This window comes from Onychostruthus taczanowskii, unplaced genomic scaffold (assembly GCF_017590055.1).
Source record: "Onychostruthus taczanowskii isolate IOZ18803 unplaced genomic scaffold, ASM1759005v1 scaffold31, whole genome shotgun sequence".
Classification (NCBI taxonomy): domain Eukaryota; kingdom Metazoa; phylum Chordata; class Aves; order Passeriformes; family Passeridae; genus Onychostruthus; species Onychostruthus taczanowskii.
The window spans coordinates 6,377,761-6,401,520 of NW_024500461.1; the positions used below are offsets into that span (position 1 = coordinate 6,377,761).

General features: G+C 40.2%; 1 protein-coding gene across 1 annotated transcript; it reads right to left on the bottom strand.

Moving 5' to 3' along the window:
• Positions 1-227: 227 nt before the first annotated feature.
• NDUFA12 (NADH:ubiquinone oxidoreductase subunit A12) lies at positions 228-12,638 on the bottom strand. The gene is made up of 4 exons (XM_041409738.1): positions 12,484-12,638; positions 9,245-9,327; positions 8,198-8,285; positions 228-500 (listed from the first exon to the last, which is right to left on the bottom strand). Exons 1-4 carry the CDS (start codon positions 12,570-12,572, stop codon positions 320-322), a joined length of 441 nt encoding a protein of 146 aa, XP_041265672.1. The 5' UTR covers positions 12,573-12,638; the 3' UTR covers positions 228-319.
• Positions 12,639-23,760: the final 11,122 nt, after the last annotated feature.

The window sequence follows — 23,760 nt, forward strand, 5'->3', positions numbered from 1 at the left end:
GAAATGCGTATTTGTATTCTGCTGAATGACACAAATGTGAGTAACCATCACAGGAACGGTCATTATGCTAAAAAGAGTTAGAGAGCTGCTTATGTGAAGACAGGACACTGACAATATGAGAAAAAGCACAATATCTTGATGAGATTAAGACTTGTCATGTATTCTGTCCTATTCCCAAAATTTTCTCACTTGTTTCTCTGTCCCCAATTCAATAAACTAAACTATGATTACTATAGGAGGCTTTTATTGCGAACAAAACCAGTGAAAATACAATTTACACTGAAAGCCCAAGCTGAGACAAGTCGTGTTGTTGCTGTTGCTATTTGCTGGCTGGTTTAGGTGGGATCCACTCGTGTATCTTCTTGCGAGTAGTAGAGTAAGGCACATACTGCTCAGGAGTGCCACTCACATTGAATTTATGGGTCTCCCAGATAAATTTACGTGCAACTGGTGGATGAGTAGTTGGAGGGTCATCCGTCATTGAGTGCAGCCAGCGATGCCTTGAGAGGAAAAAGACATATTGTTATTAAGGAACATCACAGGATGTCTGCCAAGCCTATCTCCTGACTCCCAAGGGTCCTCCTCTGAAGAGACCCTAAGTATTTATTCTGAGAAGGGAAAAAAATAATTTTAATCCATTGTGACTTTGAATGAGACTACAGGATATTGATTTTAATTAGTTTCACAAGCATAACTGATAACAGTTCTGCCTCCAAGTAACTGAAAGCACACCAGTTCAAATTTCCTGTTCTTTTGTACACTCAGTATTTGGGCAGAGTTTGTTGTCACTCGTTTGTAGAGCCTTCATCAGGCAGCCAGGTTAAGACAGGCACTACAAATGACAAAACCACAGTGTTTGGCTTTGTTGCCTGGGCTTTTTCTTTGTTCAGTTATGGCAATTTGTCTTGTTTTCAATTACCAGAAGACTATGCTGCACAACAATTTCAATGCCATTTTCAAAGCATACATGAGGCTGCCACTTGGGATACAGATTAACAACTTCAGTACACCTAAAACAAGCACATAAATATTTACTGTCTGCACAACACAATGATTAATACCAATCAGTAATAGGGTAATTACCAAGTGATTCCAGTGATTAGCCTTTACCTATGAACTAAATGTCAGTCTTTCTCTGTGCAAGCAACAGTAACGATCAAGCAAAGCATTTTCCCTAACAATTTACTGAAACACTGCAGCAGGGACCAACTGAATTGATTTAATCCCTTTCCTATTTCAGTGCCTGAAGCAACTTTCAAATAGGAATTACATTTTAATTTAATCTGTCAGTTTATACGTACTTCATACTGTGTGTAGTTATGACAAAACTGAGGTTATGACATTTTTTGCAAGCTTATGTATTTTTTTACTGAGGTAGAATTAAGGAGATTTCTGCTAATCAGCTTTTGCAAAGACTTGACCTAAAAATATGAAGTCCTCTTTTCTAGTTCTATTAGAAAACCTAAAAATTACATCTTCAGCCCTCAGCAACAAATCCAGCACACTTCATTTATACAGCAAAACAAAACCATGATAAAAGTGGTGAGAAATAGACTGACAGGTATACTCTACGTCCAAAGAGCTCTACAGAAGGTTGGTAATATTTTCAAATTGCTTCTTGACACGTATTAAAAAAAATAAAAAAGAAATAAAAATCACAACTTTGGCTATAACTTTAGTACAAAAATTTCACTTTAAAAAAAGTGTCCGCCTAAAGTTATTTTTCTAGAAGTAAAAACCAAACAAAACCCTCAAATTAAAGCCACACATTGTAGGACTGAGGGCTACCAGGAAACTGGAACCGTATGATCATTTAAAACTAAGAAGAAAAAACTGTGTTTAGAGGCAAAGAACAATTTTTGTGGGAAAAATTATCCACTTTGGAAGATATACACGTGTATAATGCTCTTCCTCTCTCTGCTCTCCTTTGTAAATCTGGTCTCATTCAAAGTGTACATTTCACACTGTTTTTACTTAAAAAAAAAAGGCAAATGGCTAACAATTTCTGTCTGGAAAAAGGTGGGCCCATAGCACTACTAATCACTATGTGGTCTGATGACACAGGATCAGATCTTGCTCAGTTTTAACCCTGGTGTTTAAACCAGCCTCTGAAATGTCCTGGCCACACAAAGCTCTCACCTTGGGCGAACTCTCTTGCCCGATTCACACCTGTCAGAATAATTCTGTGCGCTGCTGTGCTTCACATCACCTCAGGGCTCACATGGCTTATGACAGCCTGCATCAAGGTTGGCAGAAACACTGCAAAAAAGCTAACCTGACAGAGGAGGGATCCTGTGCTCACACCCAACAAGCTCTCCACTGCCAACACAGAAACAGAGAGGGCAAAGGAACAGTCCATTCTGCTTATACAGACTCAAGGACTGCATTTCAAAATGCTTTGCAGTATCACTCCAGAGGAGCTCCAGCTTTTCAAAATTGCTTACTGTAATATATGCTGGCTTTGGCCAGGGTAGAGTTAATTTTCTTTTTAAAAATTAAGGCTCTTATTGCAATGTGCAAGGGATATGAATAAAGTAAATTTAACTCTTATGTGACTGTGCTGGGGTAGAGTTTATTTTCTTCACAGTTGGCTGGTATGGGGCTGTGTTCTGGATTTGTGCTGAACACAGGGTTGATAATATAGAGATGTTTTTGTTATTGCTGAGCAGGGCTTACACATAGCCAAGGCCTTTTCTGCTTTTTGTACTGCCATGCTGTCAGGGAGACTAGAGATGTACGGGACACTGGGAGGAGACACAGCCAGGACAGGTGACCCCAAGTGTCCAAAGGAATATTCTGTACCACGTAGCATCATGCTCAGGATATAAAGCAGGGGGAAGAAGGAGGTAGAAGGGCATGTCTGGACTGATGATATTTATCTCCCCAAGTCACCATTATGCGTGACGGAGCCCTGCTCTCCTGGAGATGGCTGAACACCTGCCTGCCCACGGGAAGCAGTGAATAATTTCTTGCTTTGCTTTGCCTGTGTGCAACTTCTGCTTTCCCAGTTGAACTGCGCTTATCTCAGCCTGTGAGTTTTCTAGCCTCTTCCCTCCCCGTTCTCTCCCCAGTCCCACTGGATGGGGAGTGAACAAGCAGCTGCCTGGGGCTTGGTGTCTGGCTGGGGTTAAACCATGACACAGGCAACTTAGAGCACACACATGTTCACCTCGTGATGCTTCTGGTAACAGAGGATAAGGATCGTGCACACAAATCCCTATTTAGGCATCCATCATCATGCCTCACCATCCTAAGCACCTTACCTCACAGCACTAGAACTGTATTAATGCTCAGCTAAAATCAGCTACATTCCAAGCTTGCGTGATGTCTGGCACTTCTGTCCCTACAAGCGTACTTGTCGTTCCTTGAAACATCAGAAGTTTCACAATAGCATTTAACAGAGTAGCTTCACCTGTCATTTAAACTATTGCTTTGCAGCTCCCAAGGACTAAATCAATAAAATCTTTTAAAATGCAGCATTTTTGAGTAATTAGTGTCTTTGGGTTTAAGATTTTCTGGATTTCTATAATATCAACATGAAACCAGGCTCAAATTAAAACAGATCAGCAAAACCAATCCTTGAATTACATTTTCTCACTGCAAAGTAAAAATATAATTGCTCACTGACAAGATTGCCAGTACAATTGCAGGTATTGGAAAACATTAAGAGATTTCAAAAGTTTGTTTATACAATCAATCCACTATGAATTATACTTATATTTAGGAGTTTCAGGGCTTAACCTGGTCACAAAATATTCCTCTTAGAAGCACAACATGTGACTTACAAAAGCATTTTGGCTTGCAGAGTCTGTTCTCTCAAACAAAAGCTCCCACTTTCCACTTAAAATCTTGAAAACTTTATTTTGGGAAGACTTTCCCCTTGACACGTGCCTTAAAGAATTGTTTGAAGCTCTGAAATCTCAGACTCTACCCCCAGATGCTCAAGAAAAGCTTTTCATGTGCTAGATTGAACAGCATGAATAAAGAGATATGACACCCTGCAGATGGCCAGATTTCTATACAAACTCTGCCTATAAATCGATTGTGGAAAAAAAAAGATTCAAAAGCAATTAATGACTGAAAACCCATAATGAAGCAGACGACTTACACAGAAAAATCAGGAGGATTCAAGCAGCCCTGAAGAGGCTGAAGCAGCTTCCTGAATCAGTGAACAGTCACTAGGAAGCAGACTGAGGCTAGCAAAGCCTCTGCACTTTTTCTTGCATAAATGGATAAAAGACATCTCAAAGTATCTTCAAAAGCTCTCAAGACCATGTAGATTTTTTTCCAGTTTTAACAAATATTTAAAAGCAAGTAGATTTCAAACTGAAGCTACAAGGGACTGGAGCCAATTATATGATGTACAAGCTGTCAAACAAGAACTGATGCTACACAAACTCAGCAGCCACTACCATATGTGCATCTGCAAGGTTCAGGCACAGCCTGTGCCAGCTCACCATGTTTGCCAACTTGTTAACATCCACTTTTTGCCACACGGTAACTATGCTGCAGTGAGACAAGAGAAATTAAGATGTGGGTTCAGGTCATAGGGCAGAGAAGGAAAAAGGGATATAAAATGTGTTTATTTGTTTACCATGGGAGATAACTTTAATTTCTCGTGCAAGTTTCTACATCATAGCAATGAGATGGCATCCAATTTACCTGAAAACACCAAATTAGCATTTAATTGAGCTATAAAACCCCACAAATTTATTGTGAAGCTACTAGAAGGATGAAAATTTTTCCAATCCCTTCTTTTTCTGTTCAATCTTTCTGTTTTGTTTTCCTTGAAGGCAAACTTGAAAAGCAGCATTTTTTCAGGAGAATTGCAAATTTTCTTACATTTTCTAGTGTGCTGGCACTTAAAGTCTGAGGTGCTACATTTCTCCCTGTCAGATCAACTAAAGAAGATGCAGACTATTAAACTGAAGGTAAATTTGCAATACTTCACTGTATGAAGTAAACACTCCTGGAGCTCCTTCCAAAGATGTCAGATTTGCATCATAAGGAAATAAACCTCAAAGTACAGGACAGACACCACAAATACACAGGACAGTCCTGGCAAAATGAAGTGTCCTTACAAAAGGAAAAGCTATTCTCAAATTGCAGCACTTCTTTCCCCACAGGATCATACTGAAAGAGGAATTTATTTTAAAGTAGTATGTACACTTGCACCAGTTGTCAATTTGTTTGTTCAAAGTATTTGGCCAAAATGCAAACCAAAGTACAATACACCAGAAATACAATAAACAAATAGCTTAAACATAGGCCAAGGATTAGTGATGCTGCAATGGAGACATCCATGAAAACACTAAACAGAGTCCCCACAGGCATTGCTATAAACGGATTTAACTTCTATTGTTTATATGTTCACAGAGCACACCCGATCAGTGTGCTCAAAAATGGAAGCACTGAGCTCCTGCAAACAACACTGACAACTAAGAGACAAAATAAGGATTTGGTTTCTCTCACTGTCTAAAAGTCAAAAAGATTAATTTGTGTAGGGAAAAAAAAAGTCAAAATATCTTGTAAAGCACTACAAGAAGATTAATATTCATTATTCCCAAGGCAAGTATTAAAGAAATTTTTTTAAAAATCTAATTAACTAATTAATCTAAAAAAAAATCTAATTTGTCTCCAACAAAGTACATACCAACATCTGGATTTTGGAGACAAAAAAAAAACAAAAAAAAAAAAACCAACCCAGAGTAAAAAAGAAGTGAAATAACAACTAAATCAGAATACATCACAAGCCAACATATTCTAGTGTGGAAACATGTTTTAAAAGCAACAGTCTTGATTTCCTGGAGAGTAGACATATGTCAAAACAACACTCTGATTTCCTTTAGACTGTACAATTTCAGTACATCCGTTGTCAAAAGACATTACATCAATTATTTCAGAACACTGAAAATACTCAGTAGCTCCTAAAATGGTTTTACAATGTTATTTACATATAAAGTGATTTTCTTGCTGCTTTTTCTTTTTCTCTAGTATCTGAGAAAAGGTAAAGAGTAGCATTTTCTTCCAGTTGTTTCCAGAACTTTTTAACATGCCAAAATGCTTTTTTCCAGTTCATCATAGATGAGCTTCACTTGATTGTACTTGAACAATCATTCACATTCTACAATCCTGAAGGCACAGAACTTACTGCAAGAAAGGATACAACAGCATACCCACAAAACTGGGCTGAGCTAAATGAACTGAATTCCAGAGGAAAAACATCAGTGTTTAGAAGAAGCATTCAGATCACACCCAGCTCTAACAGCACTTCTTAAACACTTTCCAGCTGAGCCAAGGATGACAAACATACATCATACTATTATACTATGGATTAATTACTTTCTTTGTTAATATAAGCAATTTCACACTGTTTAATTTATTTCCAGCAAATTTCTGGGTCCAAAAGAACCACTCATTACCTGTTGCACAACTCCAGGGTCACACTGGCAGCAGCTTGTACAAAATATTGTCAGTCTCAATTCAGAAGTCTATGCCATGTTAAAAACTTCAGGCAGTATAGCATCAAATTAAAATTTTTTAAAAGTCTTGTAAGACAGCATTTATTCCCAGTCAAAATATTTCAATTTTTAAAGATGTCTCTAGGCTGTATGGAAATACACATCAGTGATTTAGATATGTCACAAAGCTAGGATTCCTACATAATAATAAACATATGTTATCATGGGACATTCAATTTATCAGCAAGAAACACCATCCCCTCCTTATCCCACCTGCCCCCAAAAAAACCCAAATCCACAAACCTGACTGGTACTGCACAACTAGGTTTCCTGACAAAAATACCTTGGAACACAAGACTGTTCACGATCTTAGGCCTCATTACACTCACCAGTCTTGAAAATAATGAAATTTTTACTGCATCTTTTAAAGGAACTTTTTCCACATAAATAGGAAAACAAGTTTTTCTAACTCATTAATTTCTGTGAAGTAAACAAGCTACTTAACTCTTGAAACATACTTTTCTCAGGAAGAAACCCTTTACTGAGGTCTGTAAAGAGGCAACAAATATCCCATAACCATAAACAAAGGGAAAAAAACAAAAATAAAAACTTAAATCTGTGTGAAACAAAACCTGTGCCTCAAAATAAAGAAAATCTTAAATCCCAGCACAGTCTAATAGTGGGTAATAACCAGAACCAAACAAGAGTTATGCAGAGAGCAAGGCACAAACATCCTGGTGTTGGAGATTCTAATGTCCCTTCCAAAAACAATGCCATTCAGTTCTTACCAAATAAGACAGAGAAAAGCATTAACCACATTAAACATAATACAAAGCTGGGAGAGCTTGAAACAAAATTGACCAGCTAGAGAGTCTACCCACACATTCCTCAAATGTTCCAGCAAGAGCCACAGTTTAGGAGATTTTATAATCAATCCCAGCCTTTGCACAGAGCATTTGTCACAGGAGTAATAAAAAGCAGTGTTTGCTCAGTCTACCCAAACGCTCCTCGCTTGATGCTTTTTTGCTGCTTTGTGGCTGAAGTGCTGTTCCTGCTCCTTAAGAATTACACAGAGCTTGCTCTTACCAGTACACACTGTTACTTTACGGGGTGTGAGTTTTCTAGGAAAACAAAAAAAGGGTCAACAGCTGTGGCCAGAGACCTTCTGGAACTCAAGGCTGTACAGAAGTATTACTGAAATGCATGAACAGAAAACAAAACCTCAATAAAAATTATAGTCAAGTAGCAGTCAACATATGGAGCATCCTGGCACTTTAATGTTTACTACCACATCAGTGTATATGTGTATGAAACAATTATGCTGTTAGTGGCTGTGGGTTAAGGAATGTTGTTCCACCATTGCCATAAGTTCCTTAGGCTCTTGCTTATGATGGAAATAACAAATATTTTACTTCTGGTGGCCCAAGGCTTTGCCAAACCATTAACAAGGAATCACACGTAATAAAGAAAATGGGAAGACTGTCTTGACCTGCTCAATCTGGCTGGCAAAATGCTTTTCTCAGTCCAAAAAGCAGTGAGTGCCTCTGCCAGGACAGTGAGCAATAAACATGAATGCAGTTCAATATTAGAAGCGACGAGTCTGAAATCTTCTGGTCATAGACAAGGCAGCTATGACCATGAAACCTTTTTTTTTAATCTTCTGCTTTGGAATATAAGAAAATATAAAGCAATTACACAATTGGTATCTGTCCACATTATTAAGCTAAATAGTTTACCATTCAGGGGGCACCATGCTTCCATCAACTTCCCAAAAGGTATTTTTGCCATTCATTTCATCAGTATATACAACCCATCTGTGCCGACCTTAAGTAAACAAACAGAAATATCATATTAGCTCAAAACAATAAACTATTTGCTTATAAAGGAGAGAATTCAGGAAAACCAAGGAAAAACATTTTGAGTGATAGTATCTACCATAATGGGCACTTATTTTTAAACCAGCACAGCTTCTATTTTCCAAGTCTTCTGTATTTCCACTGTTACTGTAGTTTGAGATGACTGAATCTAACACTCTCACAAGGAAGGAAATATTGGCTATTGTACAAATAATAGGAAATAGGAACATACAAAATTTTCAGGCAGAGAAACTCCTCTGTTATGAGGAGTCTTTTCCAAAAGGATATTGCCACTGATAACCAAAGACTAAACTAAATTTCAGCTACACAAAACCACCAAGCAATGTTAACCAGCAAGTGCTTTCCATGGTTACACTGCAAGTTAACCTACAGTCAGCAGTTAGCTTGGCCTGACTACTGTGTCTGTCAATTGCCTGTGCATCACCTGTGTTGCTTCAGGTGCTGCCTTTTCAAGTACTCTAGAGGCTTGATTTAAAATCCCATTACTTAAGGCAATAGTAAGTTTAAGCCAATCTGTGCTCTTTGCCCCGAAGTTATCATGCAAGTGAGTAAAGCTGTGAGGCAGTTTTAAATGTAGCTCTCCTTCTTTCCCCACCTGTTAAACTACCAGCCAAGGACCAAATTCAGCTCTCAACCACATTATCATACAGCTTTACCTACACGGAGACCATATGACTGGCTTACATTTATCCCATATTCATTGTTTCAGATTGACTGTTTGCAAATGAATTTAGGGATGTAACAGAGAAAGAGAAGCTGTCAAAGCATTTCTGTAAGTCTAAGACTCACACAAGACAAGCGCAGGGAAGTCAGGCAGGCAACAAGTTGCATTTCACTAGCAGAAAGCACACAAGCTATGTGGGAGCTGCACAGCTGGTTGGGAGGTGTTCACATTAGCACACGTACCAAAGAAGTTTCTTTTGTCTTCATAGTATTTGTTTCCATATTTGTCAATTCCTATCAGATTACCAGTCTTCAAATCATTGACCCTGTGAATTACCAAAACAACAGTTTCAGTTGGTGTCCTCTCAGAATGAAATTGTGACAGAGGTTCATTCAGGGTTAGTAAAAATCTGTACACATTTATCCAAAGATATTTTTAAAAAAAAAAACTATTTAAGCTTATGGATTGCAAAACAATCACCAGTTCCTGCAACTAATGCGCGCCCCACTGACAGGATGACAAAAGCTGTACAAAAAGCCTTTCAGGGACTCTCACTTATTTAACAGCTCATTATACTAGAAGATAAAGTAACTCTACAATGTAACAATTTAACACCCACAAAACCTTAAATACTGTGGGAGTCCCAGAGGCACATGCTAATGCAGTTAGTAGGAAATGTTACCATCCTTCTCAACTACCAGCAGCTACTATTTCAGCCTGAATTGCCACTGGAAGTGGTCAGCACCGAAGCAGCACAAGAGATCTGTGTGGGCAGTAATCTCCAAGAGGGGAAAAGTAATAATATTTTAGGCCATTGAAGTTGCTTGCCAAGAAAATACATGCTAAACCCTAAATTATAATTGCTACTTTCTTGCTTTTGTATAATGGTGAAAGATCCGTGCATTCACCCTGCAACTCTGTGAGACTTACACTGACCCAGACAAGGTATATATGATTTTCAACTCTTTATAGAGAACACATTTTAACATTATTGTAGCAATCAATCATTAAACTGAGCCTATGATTTACATTCTAGTGATAAAACCATAAAATTAATCAAAGTACTCTTCTCCCTCTCTATTTGCAATTTTGCTTTTCTTTTTACTGACATTCATCCGAGACAGCATTAGATAGGGAAAAGTTTCCTCTCAAAGGTTTTAGTTGTTTGTAGTATTATGCACATTCTCAACTCAATCCCACGTGAGAGGAGGAATGTGCTCAGATGAAGTTTTTTTGTTGTCTTTTCTCCCAGGGTGGGTGAAAGTGACAATCATTCCAGCAAGTCCTCATGTTAAACCTCTGTGGTGGCAGGCAGAGAAATTCTCTGACACATTCATCTGAAACATTCAAAGATCTCTGGCTCAACTCAACAAGTCTGAGTTCCCAGCTTCAGAAAAAGAAGAGCCATTCCACTGCAGCTCTCCCTTCCTTCTGCCCCTCCCTGTCTTGCAAGTGTTCTTATGCCCTTGTCCTGACTACATGCCCTGAATACCAGTATCAGACACTAAGATGTATTTATGGCTTTCTGAGAATATTTTTCAACCAATTTTGAATTTTAAGTAAGGACAATGTTTCCAGCCACAAAGGCTCATAGTAATTTGACTTCATAGCATATAAATCTTCTGCAGCTGCTTCAGTGGAAAACATATAGAGAAAAGTAGGGAAATTCAGAGAAAGAGTCTCCTGACTTGGGTGAATATTTTTTTTCTAATTACCGTGATTACTTCTTAAAATCAATTGTTTCAAGAAAGAACACCTTGATAACTCTTCCTTTAAACACCAAACCCATTCCTTGAGCTGGGAGGGATGATTTAATGGCTTGAAAGGTGAGCAGGAGGCAGCAGCTGTTTGTGGTTGGTGTGGTTATGAGGATCGGCTGTGCCTCCTCACCTAGCACACCTAACTTCAGTCTTCTGCAGGAAAAAAAGGACAGCACTGCCTGCAGTCTTGCCTGCCCTCTTTTCTGTGTGGTAGAAAGCCTGAGATCTCAGACTCTCAAAAGATCTCTGAGGAGACATTTATCAAGCTGTGCTTAGGAAGAGGCACTCTGATGACACCTAACACTCAAACTTTTCCACACTTTCACTTCCCCAGCTCCATTTCTTCTTGAGAACTGTCAGAGTAATGGCTACAGCCTGAGAAGAAAAACAAAGTGGAGGAAACAAGCTGGGGGAGGGAGGGGGGTAGGTGTGTGACAGAAAACAGCAATTGTAATAGCAGCAAGAAGTAGCCAGGGAAACCATGTATTGTCTTATTGCTCTACAGGGACTAAAGCCACTACTTGAAAATACTGATGAGGCCTGATCAGCACCTGTGTGAAATGTTATGTTTAACTCTTCAAACCAGATCAATTTAAGCCACAAGAAATAACAGAAAAAGGGCCATTATGATGTGTACGGGCAGGGGGAAGCCTTCAAGAAGGCTTTTGTTCTAAGATAAGAAAGCCCTTAATATATAGCAGGATATTTTATATTTGCAAATCACCCTTATCCCATATCCCTGACTTCCCAGAATTTATTAAAAAAAGGCGTTTTAGCATGTGGTCAGGCCTAAAACATTTACTGGATACGTCCTAATACTTCTCCAGGACTAACTATAAAGATAACAAAGGTTACTGACATGCTGAATTTGGATCATGCACATTTAGACTTCCACCCTCCATTTCATCAAGGATCTGAATGAAAAAATAGTACCTTTGTAAACCTGACACTCCTTTTTGGGAGCAGCTTCAAGCATACGGTATCACAATTCAAAATACTTGTCACAAGAAAGAGATGAGATGGGAGTGAGAGAAAAAAAACAGGAGCAAGTTTAACGTGGACAAGTACAAGGTTCTGTAGATGGGAAATAAAGTACTCAGACACGAATGGAAACAAAGACTGAAACTTATTTTGCACTAAATGCTGCTGGGGCTGGAGGGCATCCAAAACTGAGCATTGGTCAGCGGTGACAATCCACTGCCAAAGAGCAGATGTGATCTGCAGTTTGAATCGAATGACAAGAAACAGAGCCAGTAAGGCAGATGAAGTAATTATCTTGCTTTAGACCACGGGATTTCAGCACACCCACGGCTTTCAGATTTGCACTGTTCAAGAAAGCCACTGCCAGCCTGAGGTGACCCAGAGCAAAGGGCACGATGGTGTACACAGAAGCACTGAGTGCAGCTACAGCAGAGACGCGGCCGTGGCAACAGGACTACGGACTGGGGCTGGACACCAGGACAACCGGCCCGGGCAACACCGGCAGCTCGGCGTCCAGGAACCCCGCAAGGTGCCTCAAGAAGAGAAAACAGCCGCGGGCCCTGCCCGGGGACCGCTCTGAGCACAGCACCCACAGCCGACCGGGACACGGCGCCCTCGGCGGAGCGCGGGGCGGAGCGGGCTCCTCCCGAGGCCCGGCCCCGCCCGCCCCTCAAGGTGACCCCGCGGGGCGGCGGTGGCGCAGCGGGGAGGTCCCACCGCCCGCACCGGTGCCGCGTTACCTGAGCAGCTGCAGGATGGCGCCGCGGGCGCCGCCGTGGCTGCCGATGTGCTTCAGCGCCCGCTTCAGCACCTGCACGTACTCCGCCATCTTAGGGCGGGCACCGCCTCCCGCCCCGCCGCCCTTGGCTCAGCGACGGAAACGGAAGCAGCAGCGAGATGCGGCTGCGGGCCCGCCGCGCGGCCGCGGACGGGCGGCTGTGGTGGGGACGCTGCGGTTCGGCCCCCAGTCTGCACAGTCTGGATTCGTATAACAGTTGCCTACTGCTTACACGTGAAGGTCGGCAAGATACAGAGAACTTCAGGATAGGGAGAAAAGCCTCTTTATAATAGAAATGTCTACTGACAGTCCCTTATTTCACAGAGGTCACAAGATGTGTGGTAAGAAAAGTTACCGAGACTTGGCAGTGAGGAGTCCAAGCGTCAAGGGGCAGGGCAGGTGACATCTCACCCCGCGCAGACCGCGGGCCATGGCCGGAGGAGAGCTGATCAGTCTTGTCTCTCCTGGCTTTTCCCAACCCTGGCAGGCCATCAAGGAATGTGTACCTATTGTCTCATCCATGTGTCCACTCCACCTCTCATCTTGTCTCAGTGCCTTCGCCTGGTTCAGCCCGAGGAAGGACCTTTGGTGGCCCTGTGGATGCTGGCAGAACTTTACTATTGTTACTACAAGGCTGAGCAGGCAAGGTGCAGAAACGCGCTCCCTGACCTTCACAAGGCTACTGCTACACAGGGCAGGAAAAATAGATCCATTATACTGTCTCAGAGCAGGCAGGACTTGGAAAAGCACCTGGCAAACACATCACCAGTGCTGCAGCCAGTGCTGGCTGATGAGCAGAGACCAGCTGTCAAACACGGAGAGGCCGAGCCGCAGGACGCTGTCACTGTCAGAACTGTGGCTTTGGGAAGGGACAAAGCAGAGGAGCTGCAGCGAAAAATTCAGTAGGTAGTGCTAAACTGGAAAGGACAATGAGACTGAGAAAAACCTCTGTTAGCCAAGTTCAAAGTGTGGAAATATGTCCATTCAATGTAAAGTCTGAGTTTCCACTCAAAACTTAGTAGTTTTAACACAAGTGGTTTTGTTTTCAAACATAAAACATAGGCCCTGCTAGTTCTGTGCTCAAATGACAGCATTTCTTTTGTGACAAGTCTTAGGCTTAAGTATACTTGTGGTAGGTTATTTGCATTTTCACAGTCCAAAGTCTTAGAAAATTTATTAAAAGTATTAAAATTTGGTCATGTAAGTGTACATTATCAGGCATAAAACAGGGAGGAACATTTACAGTCAGAATTCACTCATTGTCTTTAACTTCATCCACAAAAACCATTATTTTGATGTAAACTGCTGATGATTGAGTGTAAAACAAGAAAGAAGTATAGTTTAAATTAGGAAGCCAAGTTTGGAAACATTGTAGAGGTTCAATGCTTATGCCAGTTTCTAAGCCTATTCCTGATTAATATAACTGGGATAATTTTCACTGACTGCAAGTATAATTCCATGAGCATTTTCTCTGCAGGCAGTGAAATAATGTAGTTGTTTGTTGTGGGTTTTCCCCCCCAAGAATTAAAATTATCTGGATCACTTCACTGTGGCACCATGGTTCTTCGTCTTGTGTCCTCTGTGGGGACAAGGCATTGTGACACAAAGCTGGAAGAATGGATCAGCTTCTTAATGGGACTCTGATGCTACAGATTTTGTGGGGAATACTTCCTTAGTAGCAGGAACATTTTACAGCATCTTCTTTGAATTGCATTTTAAATTTTTTTTTGTACTATTTTCTCTATTACTTTAGTCAAGTTAAATCTCCACTGAGGATTTCATTACCTCATAACTGCTGAAGTCCCATCACATCTACTCAAACTGCTTCTGTTAATGTGTCACTGTGCATAAAAAAGAGAATCTGACTACTGTGTTCAAAAATTCTCCCTGAACTTGGTGCAAATGTCACAGTTAAATACAGTGGAATGCAAATGCAAGTATGTCTTCCTAAGGATTTACTGGGACATCTTTAGGAGACAGCACTGAAATGCTGTCTTGTCACTCAAGGTGCTTGTCAAACTCATGCACCCATAGGAAGTATTTAATTCCCAGTGTTTTTAAACTTAAGACTCTTGTTAAATGTTGCTCTTATTTTTTACCCTAAAATTAGCATGCTGAACCTCACTGCCTCAAAAACTCTTGCTGAATATATTTAATGCTGCCTTGTTTTTTCTCCTCTAGTTCAAGTACATGTCACAAAATAGCACCAGGACTCTTTTTCAAGCCTAAAAAACCCCCTCTCAAGTCTGAACACAAGTAACTGGCTTCTTTCCTAACAGAGCATAACAAACAACATATTTTTCAAAAGTAAACAAATCTGTTTTCTGAATGATTCAAAGGATGACATGTAACTTCCCTTCATTTTGTTAGCACACCTAAACCATCTCACTGAATCCTACATAGTTTAGTTTTAAAGAGCTTTATTCAGTGGTACAATTGATCTGGAAAAACTGAAGTTCATATATTCTCAGAAAGTGCAGAAGTCAACTGATCTACAGAATAATTTAGTGTTTACATTTTACCTTAGAAGAACTCGTTTTATTACACTTGCCTATTCCACTGCCATTTCCTCTGCTCTTAGTATGGAAAGGCATGTAAATTTACTATGCAGTGGTTCACAACTGTGGAACATCCATTTACAACAAAAAAATGGAAATCCTTTTCTTAATTAAATTAAGAAAAAATCCAACATAAGAAAGACTAAGAAATAAGTGCATACTATACTCTTGTTCCTGCCCCATCCTTCTAAAACTGCAGAATTCCAGAAGCAAAGTTCAATCCACAACACAAATCTCCACAATTCAGTGTCCAGTAATAATCTAATCCAGTCTCTAACCATAGTGTCTCTCACTTTACTCTAAACAGTGAAATCTCTAATGCTTTCACTAAAACATTTTTTTAGTCTTATATCCATATACATTTCCCAAAAACACACTGGAAGAAGTTTTTGTCACTTGGGTTCTATTGATTGAAAAAATTAGAAGATAACATCATAGTCTGGAACTAAGTGAAATGTTACCAAAAAGGTACATACTTTGTCATTTTCAAAAACATTTCAGTATGTAAACTGTGAGAACAGTTTAGCTCTCAAAAGCCCTAGAATAATAAATTTACTGGCACTTTTAGAAAACACCTGCCTCTTTGTGGGAAGTGTCTGAGTTATTTCTCCAGCAGTAACTCTGACTTCATCTTTGATTTTCCAATGGCAAAATTATCCTGATTACAGAGTGAAAGAAAATTCCTTTTGGAGCTGTTCCTCAGGGAGCCTTCATTAGCCAAACTATGTGGCTGTTCAGTTTGCTCCCTGGCAAAACCCTAGGATGCAGGGGAACTGAAGTAATCATAAAGGAGCTCAGACACCTCATGAACAGCTCATTGGGAGGGGTTGGACTGCAGGTCTGCAAAGGACCAAAGCCACAGGCTTGGCTGCCCACACGTCTCTTGCCAACCACCTTTCTTGTCTGGGGAGTTGGTATTGCCAGAGGCTCAGAGCATGGCAGTTTGGGTCTCTGGATGTCCAGCAGACACTTCTGCTGAGTGTTCGCTCAGAAGAACCCACAGTGGAGCAGGTCCATCTGGTTTCTCTGTTGTCACACGCAAACGCACCACAGTTTAGTTAAAAGCATTCCCATAACATCACTTCTGAGCTATCCCTTTCCCCTACCATTTCACACAGAACACAAATATTCCTGTCTCCTGACCAACACCCCACCACCTCCCCTTAATCCAAGCAGAGTTAACTTGAAAATATATTTGGGCAAGCATTACTACAAGATCCAGTTTTTTAAAAAATAATCAGGAAATGCATTTGTTCAACCAGTATCAACAGCCACGAAAGCCTTAAGCATCCAGATGTTGATGTTGATACTTGAAGGTGGTGATGCTCCAGAAGTCCAAGTGACTTGCACCTGCAACACAGTGCCTCTGAGGGCACAATTGGTTCTTACACAAGCCAAATGCACAACCCTGACTTCTTCTCATAAAGATTCACCTAAGAGAAAATTGCATTCTCTATTAGCCATTGTGTATCAGAACAAGGGTAAGGCCATCCACAGCATGTATTAACACAAGACTTGGTACACATGGGAAGAAAAACAAAGCAGCTCATCAAAGATGGACTCCATGATAAAACAGAAATGTTCTTTGGAGTTATTTGACAGAGGTATTAGGAGCTAAGGCAAGCTGGGGTGCTAGGGATGTTTGTTGACAGAAAAAGTCAAATGCCATAGAAGTGGCCAGAAGGCTTTGGAAAGTTACTAGCAGAAGAAAAAGTAGTTCATTAGCAGACTGACTGGGGAACAGGGCCCTATAGAAGTCAGTGGATCCAGAAGAGGGCAACAAAAATGGGCAGAGGGCTTAAGCCCTTCTCCCATGAAGACAGACAGAGAACTGGGGTTGTTCAGCCTAGAGAAGGCTCTGAGGAGAGCTTCTAGTGGCCTTTAATAATTAAAGGAGGCCTACAAGAGAGATGGAGAAACATTAGGGCCTGTAGTGATAGGACAAGGGGCAATGGTTTGAAACTGCAAGAGGGCAGATTTAGATTGGACACAAGGATGAAACAGTTGGACTCAATGATCCAACAGGTCTTTTCCAACCTTAATGGTTCTAAGATTTTATGAGATTCTGTATGATAAGGGTAGTGGACACTAGAACAGGTTGTCCAGAGAATCTGTGGATGCCCATCCCTGGAAGTGTTCAAGGCCAGGTTGGATGGGGCTTTGAGCAATCTGGTCTAGTGGGAGGTGTCCCTGCCCATGGCAGGGGCTGGATCTACATGATATTTAAGACTCCTTCCAACATTCCAACCCAAACCATTCTGTGATTCTAAGTACCAAGAAAGGTTAAGTCTTCAAAACAGAGGCAAGATAGAGCCTGGAGTAAAATTTCTTGAGAAATGCTTATTTCCAGCTCTCATAATTAGTAAACTCATTGCATTATCCAGACTTTATCTTACCAGTGCACCTTACGTTTTCTCTGCAGTGTGTCAGTTAATTTACTTCATGATAAAAACACTTCAGAATTTAAACATGGAAAGAATGGCAATTAGTTTCTCATTTGGGATAGCGTTCTGGGTTATCTGCACATGCAAATGCCACATTCGTTTATAACAGAAGATGACGACTAAAAACCTTACACTTTTAAGATTATCATTAAGAAATCAGTTCTGAAATAGACCAAAGCTTGTGCTGATTTCACAATTTTAAACATCAATAAAATTCATTATTTGTCCAGTAGTATTTAAAATTGAGATAAGTTTACTTGAACATCTGAAGTCTGTTTCTTTCAAAAGAAAAAATGCTTTGTTCAACCATACTGTAACTTTCAACCTAAAACTGATCCATAATGAATCAAATACTAATTTCCAAATATCCATTATTGCATTATATGACATAAAGATCCATGACCGGGGTTCATTACAATACATATTTCCGTACAGCATTTTATAAACCAAAACACTAGTAAATTAAATTTTACAATAAATTATTAATTGTCAAATGCATAGACCAGAAAGTAGTAAGCATGGAAACAAAGGGTTAATTGCAAAAAGGTTAGCAAATAGCAAGATATTGCAGCTAGCACAAATCCCAGAGACTGAATATAACCGAGAATACTCCACTGTATAATAAAAATGTGAAAGATCCACAAACTATTTGTAATCATATACTGTGTTCTAGGTCCATACAACAATCTGTAAAAAACACTAACAAATAATAGGATATTGCAATTGTTTTCTATAATAGAAACTTACAATTTATTTTTAAAAATACATCCAAAATATAGTTTTCTAATTTAGCCGGGTTTCAAGACATTTAAAGTGATTTTTTTTATACAACAGCAAGACAAATACAGTGATACTGTATTGCTTACACTGAAATTGATGTACTAGCAAACCACAAAGGCTGAACAAAATGCACAGGACAAGTTTCAAAAACAACAGACTGACTTTCACTGACCCTGAAGATCACACAACAAGAATAAATGTATGGACAGATAGGTTTGTAACTATGGAAGGTATTGCAATGAAGGAACTTTTGAAAAAGGTTTAAAATATAACAATTATTTGCACTAGGAACTTTAGCAGTATGAAACAAGCAACCTAAACCCACTTACACATGTGCAACATACAGTTTCATGAAAAATATTTGAACTAGTAAGCTTACTATGTGTAACAGTACTATTTTCTTTAAATTATAGGATTCTAAAATGTATAAAACTGTTTTTCCTTTCATGTGATTTATATTAAAATGATTTTTCTTGCTGTCAGCAAAATTTAAAGCTGTTGAAACTAAACTTCTCCTTTCATTGGCAAAGAGTTTTTGGTGGGTAAATGTCACAATTTGGTTAAATCCTGATGGGCTCTGAAAACTTTCAAGGCTTGTAAAGATCAAAAAGTTGACAAGTAATTTAAGGTTGAAATGAAATCAGAAAAACAATGAAATAGTTTAATATCCATGGTGGATTAAGCTTCAATAGTCACATTTTTGTTATTGTATTGACAGTGGTACTGACAGAACCCAGTAATATTAGTCAGTCTCTCATTCAGTACCAAGGAATATTCATTCATAAGACTAGAAATGACAATAAATCACACAGATGGTAATGTGAGATCATGCAATCATAAAAAATAACTGTTAGAAACACTAAGGGTCTCAGTTGAAGGTAACTTGATATATTTCATTTAACTCAGAAGCAGTTACCTTAAAGTAACTGAAACAACAAACCCAGAACTTCATGTTTGGTTTTTCCATGAGCTGATGCATTCTTCTTAGAGGACTGTAATGGTTACCATGGATGAATAAGGAAAAACCATGTTGATTCCTGTATTTACCTGTTTTATAACTCCCGTTCCTGAGAAAACCCCATTATGCCTCATTACTTATCAAAAGGATGAATTTATAGTTTAAGGATGATTAATGAAATAATTTTAAATAATTAATGAAGATCTTGCTGAGCAAAGTGAATAACACTGCAACAACAACCTCCTGTATGGGATGCATCTTTTAGATCATCATAAAGACAAAACAGATTACTTGGCAGGGAGCATAGATGAGCTGCACTCCGCCTTTACATCAATCTTGAAAATTTATTATCATAAAAATGTAAAACTTTGGGGGGAAAAAGGTCACTTACCAGTAGCCAGAGCTGTTTGCTATGTGTGGTATGTATGCACTTTGGCTCTTTAGAGGTCCAAATGTCAGAGGTATCCAACATCATAAATTGTAGGGTTTTTTTGGCCCTCACAATATACAAACACCTGAATTTAAACAACCTCATGTGAAACATGACCAAGGTTTCTGTGTTTATGAGTTAACACATCCTAAGCACATAGTCTTGACCCAGCAGTCCATGGTAGTTGCAGTCCATGTGTAACTGAAGTTGACTGGCATTCAAACAGACTAGGGCACAAAGAGAAAACAAGGACAGGAATCCAGAGAAAATCAGGTTCTGAGGACACCCTCTCCAAAACAGTGCTCCAATTAAAATTTAAACAAAGGGGAAAAAAAAAAAAACAAAGAAAGAAAATACACATACTAGCTACGGAAAGGCAGCTAAATACCCATCAAGGACTGTAAAAACCTTGCTAGGGCACACAGAAATGCGGTCAGGAATGCTAAGGCTCAGATAGAACTAAAATTGGCCAAAGATGTCAAGAATAACAAGAAAGGTTTGTACAGATATGTGAGTAGTAAGCAAAAGCACAGGGAAGGTACAGAGCCATTGCCTAACTAGGCAGGGAAGCTACTCACTAGTCATGCTGATAAGGCAGAGCTTCTCAGTACCTTCTGTACTTCCATCTTTACCAGCATTGCTGGGCTGCAGAGCACCAGATCAAGTATCTACAGCAGCGCGTGTGTCACCATGTAGGTGAACAGCTGGTCTGCAGCCTCTTGCAAGGGCTCAACCCACAGAAATCCATGGGCTCAGAAGAAATCCAGACTAGAATATTAAGGGAGTGGCTGACATTGGTGCAAGGCCACTCTCCTTAAGAAGTCTTGACAATCTTGATGTAATAGACATTTCTTGCGCTGAGAGCAATCAATCACTGCAATATGTGATTGGACAGGGTACTAGATAGTGTCTTCTGGGGTCCTGTTCCCATGAAAGGTTGGAATGAAAGATCTTTCAAGGTCCCCTCAAGCAATAATGATGGCTGAACTGAGGGATTCAATTGCTAAAAATTTACATCTGTAGATACACTGATATTTTCTCAGCTGTTGCCAAAGCTGGAGTACCACATGAAAGGCTGCATCAGCTGAACCTTTTTGTCAGCTCTAAACAAAGAACTCCATATTACACCTGAGGCTCAAGCTATGGAGTGAAAAATTTCTTCAAGGATGTGAGAGAGATTTGCATAGTGTACTGCATTACAAAGGAAAGCAGGATTTTATTTCCATCTTGCTATTACCTGGGTTTCATAAATCTGGAGAATATTAGAGTAAAACTCTTCCAAGAGTAGTGAGTGGAATGCCTGGAAAACTACCCCAATATATTCAGAAGTAATATATTGTCAGTTTCCTTTAAACTTTTAACATAGAGGACTGTAACTCTCCTGTGCCTGCTAGGGCCAGAAGCGGATTACAGATAACAAGGGACTAGAAAGCAGGGTCAGAATTTCTGAGGAGAGCTGAACTGGAGAATGATCAACCTCTCATCTGCAACTTGGACCTACAAATCAAAAATGGGCCTCTAACCCGTGGGGAGAGAACAAGCACAGCAGGTTGGCAGCAACAGTCCTTCATATATCCATAAACTCTGCTGAGGAGACGCACACCTCCTGAGGCACAGGATAGTCATTTTCATACAGCTCTCCAGGAAACACAGATAAAGAACTAGAACCCTACAACCTTCAAAAGGTGTAACATGAGAAGTGCTCAGCTGCCACGGCCAGTTCCGACACAGAAAAGGCACAGCAAAGGCCCACAGACATTGTTCCGTGCCATAAGGGGTCCTCAGTGCAAAGTGCTTTGATCTACAGGATTGGATATGACCAATTGTGAGGTATGGTCCTCCACAACATTCTTTCTGAGCTGGAGAGATGGATTTGAGGGGTGCACTGTTGGATGAGTAAGAAAGTAGATGGACAGTCACAACCTGAGGATAGTGTTCAGTGGCTCAGAATCCCAAGGGACATCAGTGACATGTGGGGTCCATATCAAGAACAGTGTCATTATCTTCATTAATGACATAGCTGAAGAGGTTGAGTGCACCCTCAGCAGATTTGCTGATGACACCAAGGGCTCCTCCATGAAGAAAGACTAAGAGAACTGAGATTGTTCAGCCTGGAGCAGAGAAAGCTCAGGGTGACCCAACTGCAGCCTTCCAGTACCTGAAGGGAGCCTACAAGAAAGACGGAAAGGGACTTGAGTATGTAGTGACAGGCCAAGGGGGAATAGCTTCAAACTGAAAGAGAGCAGGTTAGATTAGAAATTAAGAAATTGTTTGTTGTGATACGGCACGAAATGCTGCCCCAGACACTGCTGCTCTCGAGGAGAACAAAAAGGAAGAAGAAGAGAAACTTTATGTTCTGACTCCAACATTTATAGTTTTCCAAAGGTGACAGTGGATTGGAGGGGGACAGTGCCACCTCTCCAATGCCACTGGACAGACCAAGGGTCCATCAATTCTTTCCACCTCTATGAAAGAATGCAAAACATAGGTTATTTACAGAACTGTGTGTAAGAAAGTTTGTTGAAAGAATGCAAACATCAGAAGGCTTAACAAAGTGAATGCCCATCACCTCTTCTATTGTTTACTGTGGGGGTGGTGAGGGACTGCAACAGGTTGTCCAGAGAAGCTGTGAATGCCCTGCCCCATTCCTGGAAGCATTCAATGCAAGGTTGATTGGGGCTCTGAGCACCCTGGTTTAGTGGAAGATGTCCCTGTCCACAGAGGTGGCTGGAACTAGGTGATTTTTAAGGCCTCTTTCAACCCCAACCATCATCTGTTTCTGTGATTCTATAATACAGTCTCCAATTATTGCTTGGATATAGAAAGATTCAAGCACTCAGTTAGTAGAACTGAGAAGAACACAGAAATTCAATGTCAGAGGCAGTTCTCATGTTGTCTGGTAGTGCTCCTCAAATGCTGAGAAAAAACTACAGAACTCCAGAACTTTATAACCCAAGCCTCATCTTGTAGCCTCTTGGTGTTAGGGTGGCCTTGGAACTGCCACTGCAGAGTGGGCAAAGGCCTCCATTTAATCTGATCTTCTAGGCAATTTTTAGTGCAGGCATGTGTTTCTTGTTTGGGTCAGGCTCTTCCTCACTCAGTTCTGCCAGAGAAAGAAAGCGGTCATGCTAAATCAAGCTTGGCCTTGACCCAAGATTCAGAAAATGCTAGATGCTAATGTCTAAAGAAGACCATTTTCACTAGGATACTTCTCTCATTTTAAGCAGCAGGAAGTAAACATGCCAGGGGTGCATTACTTCCTGTTGCAAAAGGAAGAAGAAGCAACGACATGTCAGTGTTACTTGTCACATGAGTCACATCCTCAAGACAGAAGAACATTTAAACTCATCCTCAGATGGAGCTATGGAGTGTGATTCAGGCAATATGCATGGAGTATCTAGGCCCATTTCTAATGATGAAAGGAAAAGCAGCAGAGGGAATGTCCTTCCCTCTGTCCTTCCCATATGGAAGGACATTGGATTTGACAAACTCAAATTGGAAAAGCGATCATGGAGGACTGGTTGGAAAAGAGAATTGCATACCTAAGGGCTAACCATAACAAAAAATGAAGTCATGGACAAAAGTCAAGGGGCATCTAGAATGCCTCCATCACTGCGCACTGAGTATGAAAGAGGGAGGCGTAGTGTGAAAAAGCTCTGAGACCAGAAAAAGCAAGAGTATGCTGTCTTTGAATGCCTGCAGTATACACTTCTCTGTTAGTTTTTCACAGTATAAAACAGCTGATGTCTACCACATTATTGTTAGAATATAGTATTCTGCTGCATCTGCAAAACAGTCACTACTGACTCTTTGCTGCTTGCCCTTTGATCAGCGGCATCAATGTTAACACCACAATATTTTTAAATGTGAACGTCCTCTATTTCCCTGCACTTGGGGTATGGTATCCAGTGTTTAATTCAGCAGAAACAAATCACTCTTCAAAACAACAGCCAAAACTAAGCTGGGTCTTGTCTGCATGGAAACTGGCCTTTTTCAGGATGTTTGATTATGTATTTTCCATTTGATACGTGAAAAATAACTAGCAGCAAAACACTGAAAACAAAACTCA